Here is a 15654-nt window from a genome sequence, read left to right on the forward strand (position 1 = left end):
AGTTTGAAAAAAAAAAAAAAAGACTTAATCACTACCAATCTCCTTTCAAAATATGTGAAATGCCAAAAAACGTTATTGCAGACCTTTTTGAACAAAGTTCCAGGCGGACTTGCCATTTTCTCCTGGAACATCGCATTAAAATGGATAATGAGGTACAGAAAGATCCATCTGCTCACTGTTTTTTTTTTTTTTAACTTGCAGGCACCAACCAGCTCAGAAGTATGCTACTGAGGGAGGTAGACACCATCTTTGAGTGTAAACTGTGTCGCAGTCTGTTCAGAGGCCTCCCGAACCTCATCACGCACAAAGAGTACTACTGCTTGTCACGGCTGCCTGAATCTGATGGTGAGTAATGCAACACATACAATACCAAAACCCTGTGAAGTTTTGCGAATTTACAAGAAATCTCGACTGACAAACCAACTCAAAGTAGTGCATAACTGTAACCGCGGATGTCTGTCATTTCATGCCATTATAAATCCATGTTTGTTAGAGAACGCTAGCAAACAGAATCATGGAGACCAAGAGACTCTGCTTACAAATTCCCCACAACTTGATCCCTGATCTTTCTGCAGAGTTAAATCATATTAAAAGTTGGAGATGGAGCTACAAAGGTTTTAATCAAAGCATATTTATGTATTAATTATCGACTACATTTATTATCGATAAATGTGGTCAAGTTGATGGCATATGTAATTTGTAAGGGACTGTAAACATGCAGATATCCACTGAAGCAAAGGGCTCATGCAAATCATTCTTGATCCACTTTCAAAACCCTAAAGTAAAAGCATAAGACGTCAAAAAGCCTAAATGGCCTCTCTTGTTGTGAAAATCAACAGAGAGAACAAGTGATGGTTACATAGATTAATTTGTGCTTGCTAAAGATGAAGTAAACATCTGAACGCATCCCACAGATCAGCTAGATTTGTCTTGATTTCATCTAAGTCATTGTGAACTCTGAAGTTTGTACAAACACTCTCTGCCTTCACAGTCTCCTTGGACTTCTTCACATTTTACTTCAGTATTCTGTCACTCCAAGGATCCCTCACTCGCTTTCATGCCATCTGTCTCCTAATTATGATTCCTGTCCTTGCACTTTCATATAGAAGCATAGGCGCACAGTAGAATCTTCTCTCCTTTGAATGTTTATTACACAAAGGCCAGCCTTCCCTCCATCAGAGAGACTATAATTTGTCAGTGTTTGAGCTTTTTCAAATTCTAATTAGCTGCAGTGTGTTTCTGTGTTTCCACTCTTAACTCCAGGGGATGAAGAAGTCTGTAAAACTCTTGATATCATTTCTGTAGCTCTCCCCTCCTAGAAGGGATAGCAATCCTAACAAAGGAAGTCGATATATTTTGCTCAGTTTTCTCCACCTTACCAATTACAGCTGTATGAACCTTTTCCATCCTAATGCTATCATCATCTGCCTGGGGTTGTAATGATGTTTCCTCTGCACAAGTAGCTTGGTTTTCCTCAATAAAGAGGTTATAGCTTTGGGTTGGATGTGTACTGTATTATTAAATGAACTAATTGCTAATCTTTGATATTCTGAGCATTGATCGTTTCTGGTTGCGGCAAAGTTTTGTTTTCCCGAAACACTCGATTTGTCTTACCTGTCGCATTGCACCCCAACAGTCTGAACAGAGGAGTCTTCTGCCTCTTCGTTTCTAGTTGAGAATTTTTCACACTAATGTTGCTTAATGGCAAAATGATTATATGTGCTATAGAGAAGGAAATCGCTCCATGATTAAAAATATTTACCAAACGGATTGAGCAACAAGGGAACCTGTTTTTTTTTGTTGCTTCTGACAGTCACATTAACAGTATCAATATTTAATGCTTGTTTCTCCCTTTTTACCATAATTTAGTCATTAAACAGAAAGTTGAAGGCAGGACTTACTATGTTGTCTATTTTGAGTTTAAAGCTTTCATCTGATTCCGATGTATGAGCTCAGAGATTTGAAATGAATGGCTGCTGTTTCAGTTTCTTTATTTTTGTCTGTTAAATGGATTCAGTGGTATGCCAAATTATTCATACCCCTTGAATTTTTCAAACGTCACACAGAATTTTATATATTGAAACACAGTGTTATATATGGGAGAAACATGAATATGCATTTATCTTAACCATTCCATAGTAGCTTTGACTGGAGGGTTTCTTTTTAATTATCCTGACTGCGTGTTGCTGTAGGGATGCACAAAAAAAACAACAAAAAAATCCGGTTCAAATCATCATCCTTCTTCCTGTTAACTTTGTGGAGCTTTGCTGCTTCCCTACACCAGGGAAGCCGTAGGGAAGCGGGTGGCATGGTGGCAAAAGCTTGGTTCTTTCACCACTGTATGTCACAGTGGTCATGTGCAGTGTTGGTTTGTTGCCATGCAGCGTTTTGTATGGCATCTAAAAGGTTCAGCATTTGTTTTATCTAACCTGAGGGCATTTTGTCGCTTGTTTACCGTGTTCCCTGCATGGTTATGGATTTCTTTTTGACATTAGCTTTGTTCTTGCCGCTCTTAAGCACGTGTAAAGTTTGTGGAGAGCATGGCCGTCAGTTGTCCTGTTGTAAGATTCACTCACCTCAGAATTCTGATTATTGAAGTTTGCAATCATTGTTGACAAAAGAAATAAAACAAGACAACGGCTGTTGCCCTGTTTTATATGTTGACTTGCGTTTCTAATGTATTGTAAAAAGTTACAGTGAAATTCTAACGCTGTTCTCGTTCAGAGAATTCTCTCAACACCTTACTTCATCTTTTACTGTTCACAGTGGAGTTCTGACCCCAGCTTTCACAATCATACATTAAATAACCACAACTGAAAAACAAATGCCTATTTTAATACACTAGGTTTGTGTGTGTATTTAATGGCATTATGTTGTAACAAACCTACCCCTGAACTCTGTTTGAAGTAATGGATGATGATCTTCTCTGACAGGCTCTTCTGGTGATGACCGACAGAGTGTAGCCATGAAGGATTTACTGGATGCTATATATCCTAGAGCTGACCGGCCCGACTACGTGGTCCGATTAGAGCCCATTCAGACCACCAACAAGGCGGTGTTCCAGTACCTCACCACAGACGAGGAGCTGGCGAGATTTCCATCACACACAACCAGGTACGTTTTATTAAAACAAGGGACAAACACGTATTTATGGTACAAACCCGTTGCATTTAAATTCACAAACAGAATGTATTTTATTGACTTAGGTCACTCATTTGTTTTTGTTGTTCACCACAGTGCCAGAGAGAGTCCTGTTGCTTGGGAAGGAGAGACCATGGAGGGTGTGGAAAACAATCCAGTCAGTCAGCCAAATGCACCTGAGAGCCACGGCAGTCCAGGACCGAAGACATGGGAGGCTGACGATGAGGCGAAAGAGGAACATCCAAAGCCTGAAGACGAGGGCTCCACCAGTGGGGTAGGTTGTAAATTAGTTGTTCAATGACTCTCTTTGTAAGTCTTTTTTTTAAAAAACTTTTTTACAAGGTCTGTCTTGCTTTTGGTACAAAATATGTTTTTACTTTTTCTGACCATCCAGGTTGAAGATGTGACCATTTCCTGTTGTCTCTGTGGCCAAGACTTTAACTCCCGTCGGAGTATCAGGCGTCACTGCCGCAAAATGCACCAAACTAAACTCGAGGAGCTCCGAAAGTTCACGGAGACGCGCACAGTTCCTACAAGCCTGCTCTCCATGGTGAAAGGTAGGGAATTATACAGTGAATAGAAATGAGTTCTGAAACATATCAGTTCAAAGAACTAGCTCATGATATTAGAAAAAAACATATTTTCGTGTCCAGTTTCAGGTCTTTAGCTGAAGAGATACAGTTTCTAGATAAACTGTGGTTTTTGTTTGAAAAAAATAAATGATCAGTCTGAATAGATATGTATCTCTGTGTTGTTGAAGGCCGACCAAGGACTCTCAGTACACCAACTGGAAAGTCCTGCCCAGTGTGCCTGAAAACCTTCGCCACCAAAGCCAACGTGCGGCGGCACTTTGACGAGGTGCACCGGGGTCTACGGAGGGACACCATCACACCAAACATCGCGTCAAGGCCAGGCCAGCCCTTCTCACTGGAAGTCACACCACCCAAGAAGAGCAGCAATTCCTCCCCAACACGTGCCCACAGCTCCAAGACCACTCCTGTGAACTCTAAAACATCCACCTCAAACCAAGCCCAAGGGAAGCCTCAGAGTAAGCAGACGAACTCGGCCTCATGTCGATGCACCCTGTGCAAGAGGAACTACAGCTCCCAGGTTGGTGGATTGGCTCTATCACTGGTTTTCACTGATTATCAAATGTGCTTTGGTTATGAAAGCATTTCCAGTGCCTTCTAATAATATTCACATTCCTTGAACCTTTTTTGTGACATTACAACCACAAATCATGCATGTTATATGAATATTGTGTGGTGTCCCAGTGCAAAGTAGGATATTGAAAGGTGGAATGAAAATGGTCAATGGTTTTCAAAATATATATCAAACTAAAAACATGTGCCATGTAATTGCTTTGAACACACTGTGTCAAAGCGATTGACATGTAGAACCAGAGGTGTCCTAATGCAACTTTTTCACTTCTGATGAGGTACCGATATTGCAGCTTTCACTATTGGCCAACACCAATATTGACCCAATAAGATATCAGCAACAATAGATATGAGATTTATTTATAATTTATTATTAACCAGTAGATCTGTGTGAGATACAAGTACTGCTTAATAGAAATGATAGGGATGGACTAAATTCTGGGTCGGACTAAATACGGGAGTGGAGTGTTTTCATCCGTATGCCTATATCAGAAATTTTAGACCAGCGGTGGGAAATCCTGGTCCTCGAGGGCCGGTGTCCTGCAACTCTTAGACGTCTCCCTGGTCCAACACACTTGAGTCCAACAGCTGAATCACCTCCTAAGTGAAGTCAGGTTCTCCAGAGTCCTGCTAATGGCCTCATTATTTGACTCAGGTGTGTTGAAGTAGAGATGCATCTAAAAGTTGCAGGAGACTGGCCCTCGAAGCCTGGAGTTGCGCACCCCTGTTTTAGATGCAGGCCGGTATAATCCGATACAAATTTTTTGGCTGATTTTGGACCGATATCTGTATCTGCATATCTATAGACTAAGACTTTGAAGATTCTGCTTTTTGAAATACCCCAAGCTCAGTCAGATTGCACGAAAAGCATCATTTTTAAAAGGATTTGACTCTATCGCATGAAAAGGGAAACACGTAACCAGGTTTGTGGTTGTAATGTAAAATGTGTTGGGTGAGATTTTCTGTTGGCGTGTTCTAAAAAACACTTTGTTCTTTTTTTAGCTTATGTTAAAGAGACACATGCGCATCGTGCACAAGATCTACAGTGTTAAAAGTAACAAGTCTGGTGGCACACCATCACCTGCTCCTGCTGTAAACACCCCTAGCACGGGCAGCACTAATGTTAGCCTTAGCAACAATGTAAGAGTGAAGCAGGAAGCAGTGGAGCCATCAGACGAAGATGATGACATTGACAGCAGCCCTGCTCCATCTCTCTCTAACAACAACGGGACATCTAAAGGTGTTCCACAAGCTGTTCTGAAGGTGAAAGAGGAGGAAGCCCCATCCAGTCCGAAGGTACCTTCATCCACATCTTCATCCTCGTCCCGTGGAGGGAACACATGCACAAACATGGCAGCCAAATTAAGCAAGTTGTCAGTCGGCTTTGACTTCAAGCAGCTCTTCTGCAAGCTGTGCAAACGACAGTTCAGCTCACGTCAGAACTTAACGAAGCACATTGAACTGCACACAGACGGCAACGACATCTTCATCAAGTTCTACCGCTGCCCTCTGTGTCGCTACGAGTCACGCCGCAAACGTGACGTCCTGCGCCACGTGACGGTCGTCCACAAGAAGTCGTCGCAATACCTGGCAAAGATCATGCCCAAACTGGAGAGCAGGGCGGTGAAGAGGCTGGCAGAGGTGGTCCTGAACAGTACCAAGAGGACAGGCAGCAGCGTCAAGGAGGAGATGAACGGGCGTCACATTTCGTCATCGTCTTCCTCCTCCTCTTCTTCTCCATCACCCCCAATCACCCGCAAACAAGAAGCCTCCACGTCTGCCTCGACCGCCACTTCAGCCTCCGCCCCGCCTCCCGCCCCCATCACCAGGAAGCAGCAGGAGCTTTCATCTCCGGTCTCGACTCCCTCCCCGCCCGTCACCCGCAAGCAGGAGAGACAGCAGACGGCTCACCAGTCCCGCCCCATCAGCCCCCCTCTGACCCGGCGCAGTGAGAAACACTCGCTCTCTCGCAATGCCCCCTCCTCAACCTCATCCAGTAACCAAGCCCCGCACACCCGGCGACACGACGTCCAATCAGAGAGCAGCCCCGTGACGTCATCCACTGAGGTCAAAGTGACGAAGAATTTCTCTCTTCATGCTTGTGACCAGTGTGGGCGGGCGTTTGCTAAGAAGGTACGGATTTTAATTAGCCAAACGAATTGGTTCTAAAGAGGAAATCTTCTGTTTTCACAAACTTGACTACAGTTTTATTTTTGATTTTTTTCTGCTGAATCTAATTCTAATAAAAATATTAGAGCACAATAGTTTAACAATTTTTTTCATCAAAAAGTGACAAAAGTGACACATTTTTATGTCTTTTGCGATTGCACCTAAATAAAACATTTATCAGTCCCTCCAGGATGTTAATGTTTTTTTGTGACTGTTGCGGCATAAAACTACTAACTTTGTGACACTTCTTTTCAAAATGTTGCCATCAGAGTTGCACTTTTTTTTTTACCGTAGCATGGTCTTACAAAAAGTTGTGATAATTCGTGAAAATGTACATTCGTGCAAAATTTTCAAGCGGTGAGTGAATTTGCATCAATAGTTGCGATCGCAACATTTGCAGCATCCTAGAGGGACTGATTTATTGACTCATTAAATATTTTAAAGAAGAAATTCAAAAGCTAAAAAGAAACTTGTGGAGTACCCAAGAAATTCAAGCAAGTGCCAGGGCTCCCTTCGCACTAAGTGCAACTCTTACTCAGGAATGGCAGCAGGTACAGGCAAGTGTTTCTACGCACAATCGCTGCATCTGGTGTCAGCAAGGGCAGCAAAAAGCCTCAACTCCAATGAAAACCAACTCCTGTCATGCTGGAAGTACCAGCATTTGACTGATAGTATGGAGATAGTATCTCCAAGGACTTTTGCAAAAAGAATTGTGTTGAAGAGAAAAGGCGGACGCTTCGCATGCAGAGGTCCCTCATGTGCTGGAATGACATGAGTTGCTTTGCCTCAATTTGCCTAAAACACTCCCCCAAATAAAGAATGGAGCCAGAAATCCTACCGGGGCCAATTTGCCCAACAAACCAGAAGCAACACTGTGATGAGCAATGTTTTTTTTTTTCAGCATGATGGAACATTATGCCATAAGACATAAGACAGCAGTGATAAACTGCTTTAAGGATCAAAATGTAAAAGTTTTAGCTTTGTGCTTTTTAACCCCATTTAACCGCAACATGTCCTCAGCTCTCAAAAATGTTAGTGGACTGAAAAGGTCCTCCTAAAAAAAAGCAAGAAGGGCTCCTCACCAGTCAGGATTTGGCTCGTATACTGCAAGTCTTAGGAAAAGAAAAGCCAAGATTCAAACTTTGGAAAAAAATGCAACTTATCCATCAGATGTGCCCTAGTCTGCTTTTCTATTGCTTTTATGAATGTGCATTCAATGGGGCTTTTCATCCCTGTGTGTTGAGTAGGTGTCCCCTATCTGCTGCTGAGAATAGAGAGACCAGCTTATTTATTTTGGAGGACAGAACTGCATTGTACCCCATTTTATATAAATTTAATTGGCTGTTTGGCCAGCAGAAGGCGCCATTCATGTAAAAACCGCCACTGGTCTGATTAAAAAAAAAAAAAAAAGAAGAAATGTTAAAACACTGAGGCAGGAAACTTGGTGGAAAAACAAGGTTGCCACCAGTCTTAAAACTTTTGTGCTGACTACAAAATCCCCCAAATTATGTAAACATGGCATTTATTGGTTCCAACAATCTGCCAATGATGGGATAAAAACTGATCTTAACGGTTACATCTCTGTAATGGTGAGCATCAGGCTCGGCTGGTTTACATTCAAAGCCTATGTGGTGGCGCATCGAGGGCCCGTCGTGACGCGCTTCACGCATCTAACGTGGCGCGATTTCGAGCGCTTGACGCTCCAAGAGTGTCCAACGCACCCAACACGTCCGAAAAGTAGGCCAGCGGAAAACAACGGCTAGAGCAACGTAGACGTGTGTGGCGCGCCCTCAACGTGCTTCCACATAGACTTTGAATGAGAGTCGCCTGACGTGCAAAACGCTGTGTAGAGCAAAGTGTCAAGCGTCTGCATTCAAAGTGCACACGTGTCGAACTCGGAAGCGTCGGACGCGTTTGGTGTGAACGCACCATAAGTATAAACTTTATTCTATTTTTGCTTCCTCTTCAATTCTTTTTTTCTCTACCTTTTAAATCTAGCTGTACCTGGAGTCTCACAAGCGGAGCCATCGAAACGCTACGGTGGGAGCAGTGAGCAGGAGGAAAGGAGTCAGCACCCGCTCCAAATCTCTGCTCTGGTGAAACGCGCAGTGTAAGAATACAGCACTCACCTTTATCACACCGACTCTTCTTCATTCCCGTCCCGTCCTCCGGTTTCCTCCTTGTCTTTGTTTTTCCCTCCTCCCCTCACAGTGTGTGTGCAACCAGAAACCACTAAGTAAGGCTGAAATGCTGCGTACCTCAGCACATTCTTAAAAGTCTGCCCTTTTAAGATGTTGCTTACCACGAGTCTTGTGTGTGGCAAAAGTAAGCTTTGGTTCTGTCTGTGCAGAAGACGACTCCTTCTGGTAGAGAGACGAAGCCATTAATCAGCACACTGACCAGCTGTTTCCTCCATTCTTTATTTACCTATTTGTGTATCACACTGCCTCTCTCTGCTCACTAAAAACGGCGACACGTTTCTGTTCAGGCTTTTAAATCTATAGTTTTATAAATAAATAAATTAGAAGTTACTATTTTTATGACATTCAAACTACAATCTTCCTTTTTTTATTGGGATTTTATTAAATAGATCCACACAAAGTAGTGCATGAAAGTGAAGGACTCATTTGGATTCTACTTAATACTGATAAAAGATTAAAGAAAAACAGGTCTTTAAAATAAATACGAGCAACATTGGCTGTGGATGCTGATTATGTCAAAATCCTGGGAAATTAGGGAATTTCTTGTTTAGATCTATGAGTATTCATGTCTTAGACTGACCTAGTCAAAACCCAGAGCTAAATCCAATTAGAAAACCTCAGATTTTCATTTGAACATTTAAGAATCACGATTTACTAAATTACATTGACATTTTTGGTTATATTGCAAAGAAGCATAAAAAGGTTTAAGGGGTGAAGTGCTCTAACTTCGGTTCAACTTTAACTTGTGCTGATGATTTCACTGTTTGTTGTTTTTGTCCTTCTCTCATTTCGACTTGCAGATCGCCACAAACGAAGAGCAGAAAGCCACAAACAATTACACAGCAAATCAAAACATTTAACTGGAGACTACTAGAGGAAGTACAAGGAAGACCTGGAAACATGAAGGAAGAAACTAAGCAGGGCCTTACAGAAGAGAATAGCTGAATATGAACCAAAAAAAAAAAAAAAAAACTGTTGTAAACTGACAATATGTAGTTTCATAACGAAGCCAGACAGCCTGCTGCTATCTACACAAAGACTCCAATCTGCTGTACATATACATATCTGTATTTACTCATGTAAATATGGAGCTATATGCAGACTACAGATATTTACTGCTTTGCTTATATTATCCTGCATTTAGCAAGTTGTGAATGAGTGAGAACGAGGAAATCAGAAACTGGATTTCTGGGCTCAGCCCGGTTACATATGAAAGATATTTTTTGAATTCTTTAAAAATGAAGAATATTATAACTTAATCTTCCTCAGCTGAACTATGCCTCGTTGAAGGGTATTCCACTGGCATCTCAAATCAGTTCCTCGTTTAAAGTCTGAGTTTTTTGGGAAGTGTGAAAGATGTAAATTTCCAACCCTCATTTATCTTCCAAATGAGTTAATCTGCTGTTGTTCTCTGCTGCTTGGCAGCACTAAAACTAGCCAAGGTGAACTTACCTTGAATATGAATTTGTTTTAATTCAGAAATGAGAAAAAAAAAATCAGTCAAATTGTCCCCATTATAAAACAAAACCCAGTCTTTCTTGTTTATGCTAAAACCTAATTGTCTGATCGAGCTTTGGTGCGACTCTGAAGGTTAAATCTATTTCTTCAGATGGTTTGAAACTTTAAATAATGTATGAAAGACAGAGCTACAGTGAGACTGAGGGTAAAAATTTGCAACAGGTTACAGTCTTACTGCTGTAGTTTTTTAAGACATTAACTGGAAGAATTTACTTTCTAACTGCCTTTATATTGACCTTATGTCCTTCCACAGCCCTATTAGACACGCTGTTATGTTACCTTACATCCTCAGTGCCTAAGAGCTGGTCTACAGAAAGCAAAACCATCCCTGACTGAAAGCCCTCCACAAATCTCTACACTGGAGCATTTTTACATGATCTGTCTGATCTTCGTTTTTAATCTTTACCAACGTAATATGTTTATTTTTACTAGTTTGTGCATTGTTTGCTTGTAAAAATGTGTTTCTGTGAGTCCAACCGTTGCGATTGTTAGATGGCGACTGCTGAAGGTCGCAGAGGTAGTCTTTGAGACACTGGGAAGAGTTTGGAGGGAATGAAGAAGACCGAGATCAGAGGAAAGTGAGGAAGACCAAATGTAGATATGTCTTAATGTTCAAACTGTAAGCCATGAAATAGAACAAAAAGCAGAAACAAAGAAAGACCAACCTTTATTTTTGTAACAACAAAGGCTTCTGCAGCAGACATACTGTGTATTAACTCATCCATTTCGGATGGTATAAATAATAGCTATAATAGATAATGTACTTATTTACTAGTTGTTGTTTTTTTGCCCCCCCCAGATGTTTCTAACATGTTTGAGCCGTGGGCGTGTCATTCTACAGCAGGTTTAAGTTGCTCACTTGTCACTTGTTTTGTTTTTATTTCATTTTTTACTGCTTGTTAAAACATGAGAGCACAAAGACATGACTCAGAGGGGTTTGGTTCATGTATGTTTTTATTTTGTGTTTGTTTTTTGTCCTGAAGTTTTGTTCATCATATGTTGTGATATGTTGAGCTTTTTCCTCTAGAGACCACCAGAAGTAGAAAAGCCTTTTCAGATGTGACCAGAATGTTAAAAGCCACTATTTAATAAATAAAAACGTACTACTCAAAAGCCCGCGAGTGGATTTCTATATCGATTTGTGTTTGTTTTGTGTTAGTCGGTTTAATTTTTTTTTAATCATGAATTGTTGAATTTCTTCCACTCATTAGGGCCCCCTACCGGCCTGGGGGAGGAGGGGCACAAAAGAAATGTAAAAGAATTGGCAAATGCACTTCAATGAATTATAACATTAAAACGTTAATTAAAGCTAATAATTCAATTTGAAATATAAATACAATTTAGTGAATGCAGTGAATGACATAGATAATGATATTCCTCAGAAAGGAATATCTTAATGAGGAATATCAAGATATTCCAAAAAAGGAATATCTTTTTTACACTTTGATAAAATCAATAAAGTGCAAAAAGGATTTATTTCTTTAGTTGAATTGAAACTAACATTTACATATTCACAAGACTCATCTGTATGGAAAAAAAGTTATGCAGCCATAAAGATTTTTTTTTTCTCCCTATAATAGCTCAGACTTTCCCATCTTCAAATCTATAGTTTTAGCCAATGTTTAATTTAAAAAAAAAAAAAAAAAAAACCTCCTGAATGTTGAGAATATAATCTGAATTTATTGGATTTCGTCAAATCTGATAAACTCGAATGTATCTGACACTGCGTGTCATTTTTTTGTCGTCATGGTCAAATTAAACCCAACATCACCTTGCAGGCTCTCGGCCTACTTAAAGTAGCTCCACTACCTGGAGACTGAAGCTTCCGGCTGCTGTGACACAATTTCCCCTTGAATTGAAATATACAAGTTCAGAAGGAATATTTAATGTGGCCGGCATCACTTTTTAAATCCGAACAATCAAAAATAAATACACCTTTTGATGATTATTTTATTCATGCAGGTGCACTGGATCTTTGCACTTTGGTCATTTTTGGGCAAGAAAATCACCATCTGGTTTTATCTGACGTTGTAATTACCCCCTCTTGCCACAAGATGGTGCCATTGACCCGCCCCTCTGTGTTTTTCTAACGCGGTAAGATCGACAAATTGAACGTGTTGTTCACATCCCCCCCCCCCCCACCCCCCACCCCAACGCTGTCAGTCAGAGGGAACACCCCAGTCTTGTTCCTATTGCCTCCACACACACAGCTTATCAAATTGTTATTACACAGCAGATGGGACGCGGTTCATTTGTTTAATTCCATTCACCACAAAGAGCCGCGGCGCGCTGGTTTTTACAAGGGAAGCTGCTTTGAAGGAGGGGATAATCAATGGGCTCAGTGGAAAATAAATTGGGGAAGTTCGTTCAATTAACCGTGCTTTTTTTTTTTTTTTTTTTTTTTGGATGACTTATTAATGTGTTCAAATAAGCAAAAGGGGACAGAAATGCATCCAATTGATCAGTAATAAACTTAATTGATTGTGGAGGAGGGAGTCTGCAAGAGGATAGTGGCGCAATTAGGCGTTGATTTGGTGCGTCGTGCACGAGCACTAAGGACTCTGAGCGGGTTGTGTGTGTGGTTGCGCGCGCGCACGCACGAGCAGACACAAGCAGACTTTAACGGAGAAGTGACCACGCGCAAAGTGTGCGTGGGAGCTTACGGATCACCCTAATCAGGTGGGTTTTACCTACAATATTGATCCGTGCCGCGTGTCATAAATTCCTCTGCTCTGTCTCCCCCTCCTCCACCTTTCTCTCTCTCTCTCTCTCTCTCTCTCTCTCTCTCTCTCTCTCTCTCTCTCTCTCTCTCTCCCCATCCTCTCTCTCTCTCTTTCTGTCTCTCTCTGTATCTCAGATTCATTCTTGGTCATCGGCTTCTGCAGACAGCCTCTATCTCCATTGTCTCCTTAAACAAGTGCGGAGTTAATAGTTACAGTTTGCGTCACGACTGCGGCTCCATGCCCTTTTGCGGATCTTTTTTTCATTATTATTATTATTATTATTGTCTTGCGATCAATCTTTTGATTTTTGGAGACATCTTTCTCTCTCTCTCTCTCTCTTCACCAGGACTGAAATATATATGTATATTATTTGAGCTGTGAAACTGCTGAGCTCCGCAAGGAAGTTGCCTAAGGCGGACAGGGACCCCGCGGGATGCTTCCCCTCTTCCACATCGTGGGTGGAACCTGAATTTCTGATTTTCTTACCTTTAATACTCCCTCCGTGGGTGTCTTCACATTCCTTCGGTGATGGGTGTTTAATGCCAGATTGTCTCATGCGCTGCGCAGCAGTTGTTGGGTGAGTATGGATGTCTGAACTTGATGCATACTGTCGTACTGGAGGTATATATGAAATAATGCAAAGTACATTTGTCTCTCTCTGCACTGGTACTAATTAGGCTGCAATCAGAACCCCCGGAATCGAGCCTATTGGGGATGCATAATCAGCGCACACGCCTAGACTTTGATCTCCAACTCTCTCAATATGCATTTTATCTCCGAGACGCGCGACTCTCTCTGTGCGAAATGTTGGCGAAAAAATGCAATTGGACATGAACGTGTGTTTCTAAATGATTGTATATATATTTTTTCATTCATACATCTGTTTGACGCCCTTAAGAGTCCAAAACGCAGGACCTGCTCAGGTAGAGGAATGGAGGTAAAGATCAGCAAGTGGCTCCAGGGAGTAAGAGAAAAGTGCTCCAAAGGGACTCACTGACCAACAACTCTCTGACCATGAGTGAGGAAGAAACGATGGGGGGAAGAGGACAGAAGAGCTATCTCTTTCGGAGAAGAGCAAACCCATTCTCTCTCCAAAACCAGTGATGAAAGGGGGGGGGGGGGGGGGGGGGGGAGAGGGGGCTGCATGCAGCAAGGGATAAGACTGGGAGGAGGGAGAGGAGGAGGCAAACTGTGGCTCGCACAGGATTGCAGATATAAGAATGAAGTCGCCGGAGGTGGAGGGATGAACTCCCAACAACCAGCCGAGGGTGTAAATTAAAAAGAGTGATGAGCTCACTGAAGGCTTTTTAGGGTTCAACCCTCTTCATCTTTGAGCCACTAAACATCACAGCAGGGGAACCCTCATCATCCTCCTACTCCTCCTCTTCCTCCTCCTCCTCCTCCTCTTCCTCAAGGCAGCCACAAGAGAGATTAAATCATCCCCCCCACCCCCTCCGCTCTCCCCCAGCATTTGAGAAGAATCATAAGAGCTATCTTGAGGTTGAAGGAGTAAGAGCCCAAGATGATTAGCATAAGATCAGGTGGGTTGTATGTGAGCGCGAACACACAAATGTCACCTCTTTCACCCTTCAAGGCACTGATAATCTTCAGAGACTGAGTGTAAATGAGGCTGGAGGCCGGTTCCTTCACCCCGATCAGATCTGTTTCTTTTCAGCGTCCCTCTGGAGACATTTGCGTGCAGTTGCAGCTTGAATAAACAGAACAGATTTGAACTTGTTACCTAATGCCTGCAGCTGACGAATGCCTTAAACTTTGTCATATATTGTCGTGTTACAGCTAAAAGCTTGAGTATTTTTGGGGGGGAGAGAGCAGGGGAGGTGGTTGAATTCCATGCGCAAGTTCAACACAAGATGGCGTGTCGTCGTTTAGGTGTTGCCAGAAACTCTTGACTGGACCGTTTGCACAAATGAATATGCTTTGATCAAAACCATTCCACTGCAGCACTGGGCTGTATGTTTATGGTCATTGTTCTGCCTTTGGGCGTCGCGTCATAAAACTTCCCATTAACCCTGATCACTTTGGAATCATCATCACCATGTCATCATAGCGGTTCTCTTCAGCAGAGGACCGGGGGGAGGCAGTGTAGAGTTTTGGGCGAAACGTTCGAACTTGGTCTCATCTGACCAAAGCGCCTTCTCCTGCACGTTTGCTGCGTCCCCCTTATGGCTTCCTCTTTTCCTTCCATTCTTCCTTGAAGGCGAGATTTCTGGAGTGCATTCTAATTCCGATTCTTCCACATGAGCTGTGGATCTTGACGGATCTCTGCGGCTACCCTGGGCCACTTGGCTGCTTCTCTGATTAACGCTCTCCTCGTCTGACCTGTCAGTTAGCGGCGATGCTCTTTCCGCTTGAGGCCTTCAGAAAAAGAGTGGTATTCATACTGTTTAAAAAAAAAAAAATGATGCGGGACATTTGGAGACCGGTTTTATTTAGGGTCGTCGCAGTAAAGGTGGCCGAATTCAAATCGGTCCCACCAATCCCGAACGGCATTTCGTTGACGTTTGTGACAAGGTACGGGAAGCCACGGTGGCTATGAGTAATTGTGCAAAGCGCTGTGAAATAAGACGTTGCGACAGGAACCTCTGCTTCTGAGATGTGCCGGACTTTGATTAGACAGATTCGGAAACAGATGTGAGTTACATATACTGCACATCAGAATTACTGGGGCCACTAAACCTCATTAAGAAACCCTCTGTGACTTCGCCAAGGAGAAAGTGTTTA

General features: G+C 42.2%; 2 protein-coding genes across 4 annotated transcripts in view; both read left to right on the forward strand.

The window, feature by feature from the left end:
* znf800 (zinc finger protein 800) overlaps window positions 1-9655 on the forward strand; it is a 28374-nt gene extending 18719 nt beyond the window's left edge. For both annotated transcript variants that reach the window (XM_014468779.2, XM_023350435.1), the window contains exons 5-12: window positions 202-345; window positions 2934-3114; window positions 3238-3415; window positions 3536-3698; window positions 3902-4251; window positions 5304-6434; window positions 8469-8580; window positions 9472-9655. In XM_014468779.2, coding sequence (XP_014324265.1) covers window positions 202-345; window positions 2934-3114; window positions 3238-3415; window positions 3536-3698; window positions 3902-4251; window positions 5304-6434; window positions 8469-8570 — 2249 coding nt within the window. In that variant the 3' untranslated portion in view covers window positions 8571-8580; window positions 9472-9655. The remainder of the gene's footprint in view (window positions 1-201; window positions 346-2933; window positions 3115-3237; window positions 3416-3535; window positions 3699-3901; window positions 4252-5303; window positions 6435-8468; window positions 8581-9471) is intronic.
* Window positions 9656-13059: 3404 nt separating this feature from the next.
* grm8 (glutamate metabotropic receptor 8) overlaps window positions 13060-15654 on the forward strand; it is a 258181-nt gene continuing 255586 nt past the window's right edge. For both annotated transcript variants that reach the window (XM_023350397.1, XM_005799106.3), the window contains exon 1: window positions 13060-13489. The gene's annotated coding sequence lies outside the window, so the exon portion shown is untranslated. The remainder of the gene's footprint in view (window positions 13490-15654) is intronic.

This window comes from Xiphophorus maculatus, chromosome 17, assembly GCF_002775205.1.
Source record: "Xiphophorus maculatus strain JP 163 A chromosome 17, X_maculatus-5.0-male, whole genome shotgun sequence".
In the NCBI taxonomy this organism is placed as follows: Eukaryota; Metazoa; Chordata; class Actinopteri; order Cyprinodontiformes; family Poeciliidae; genus Xiphophorus; species Xiphophorus maculatus.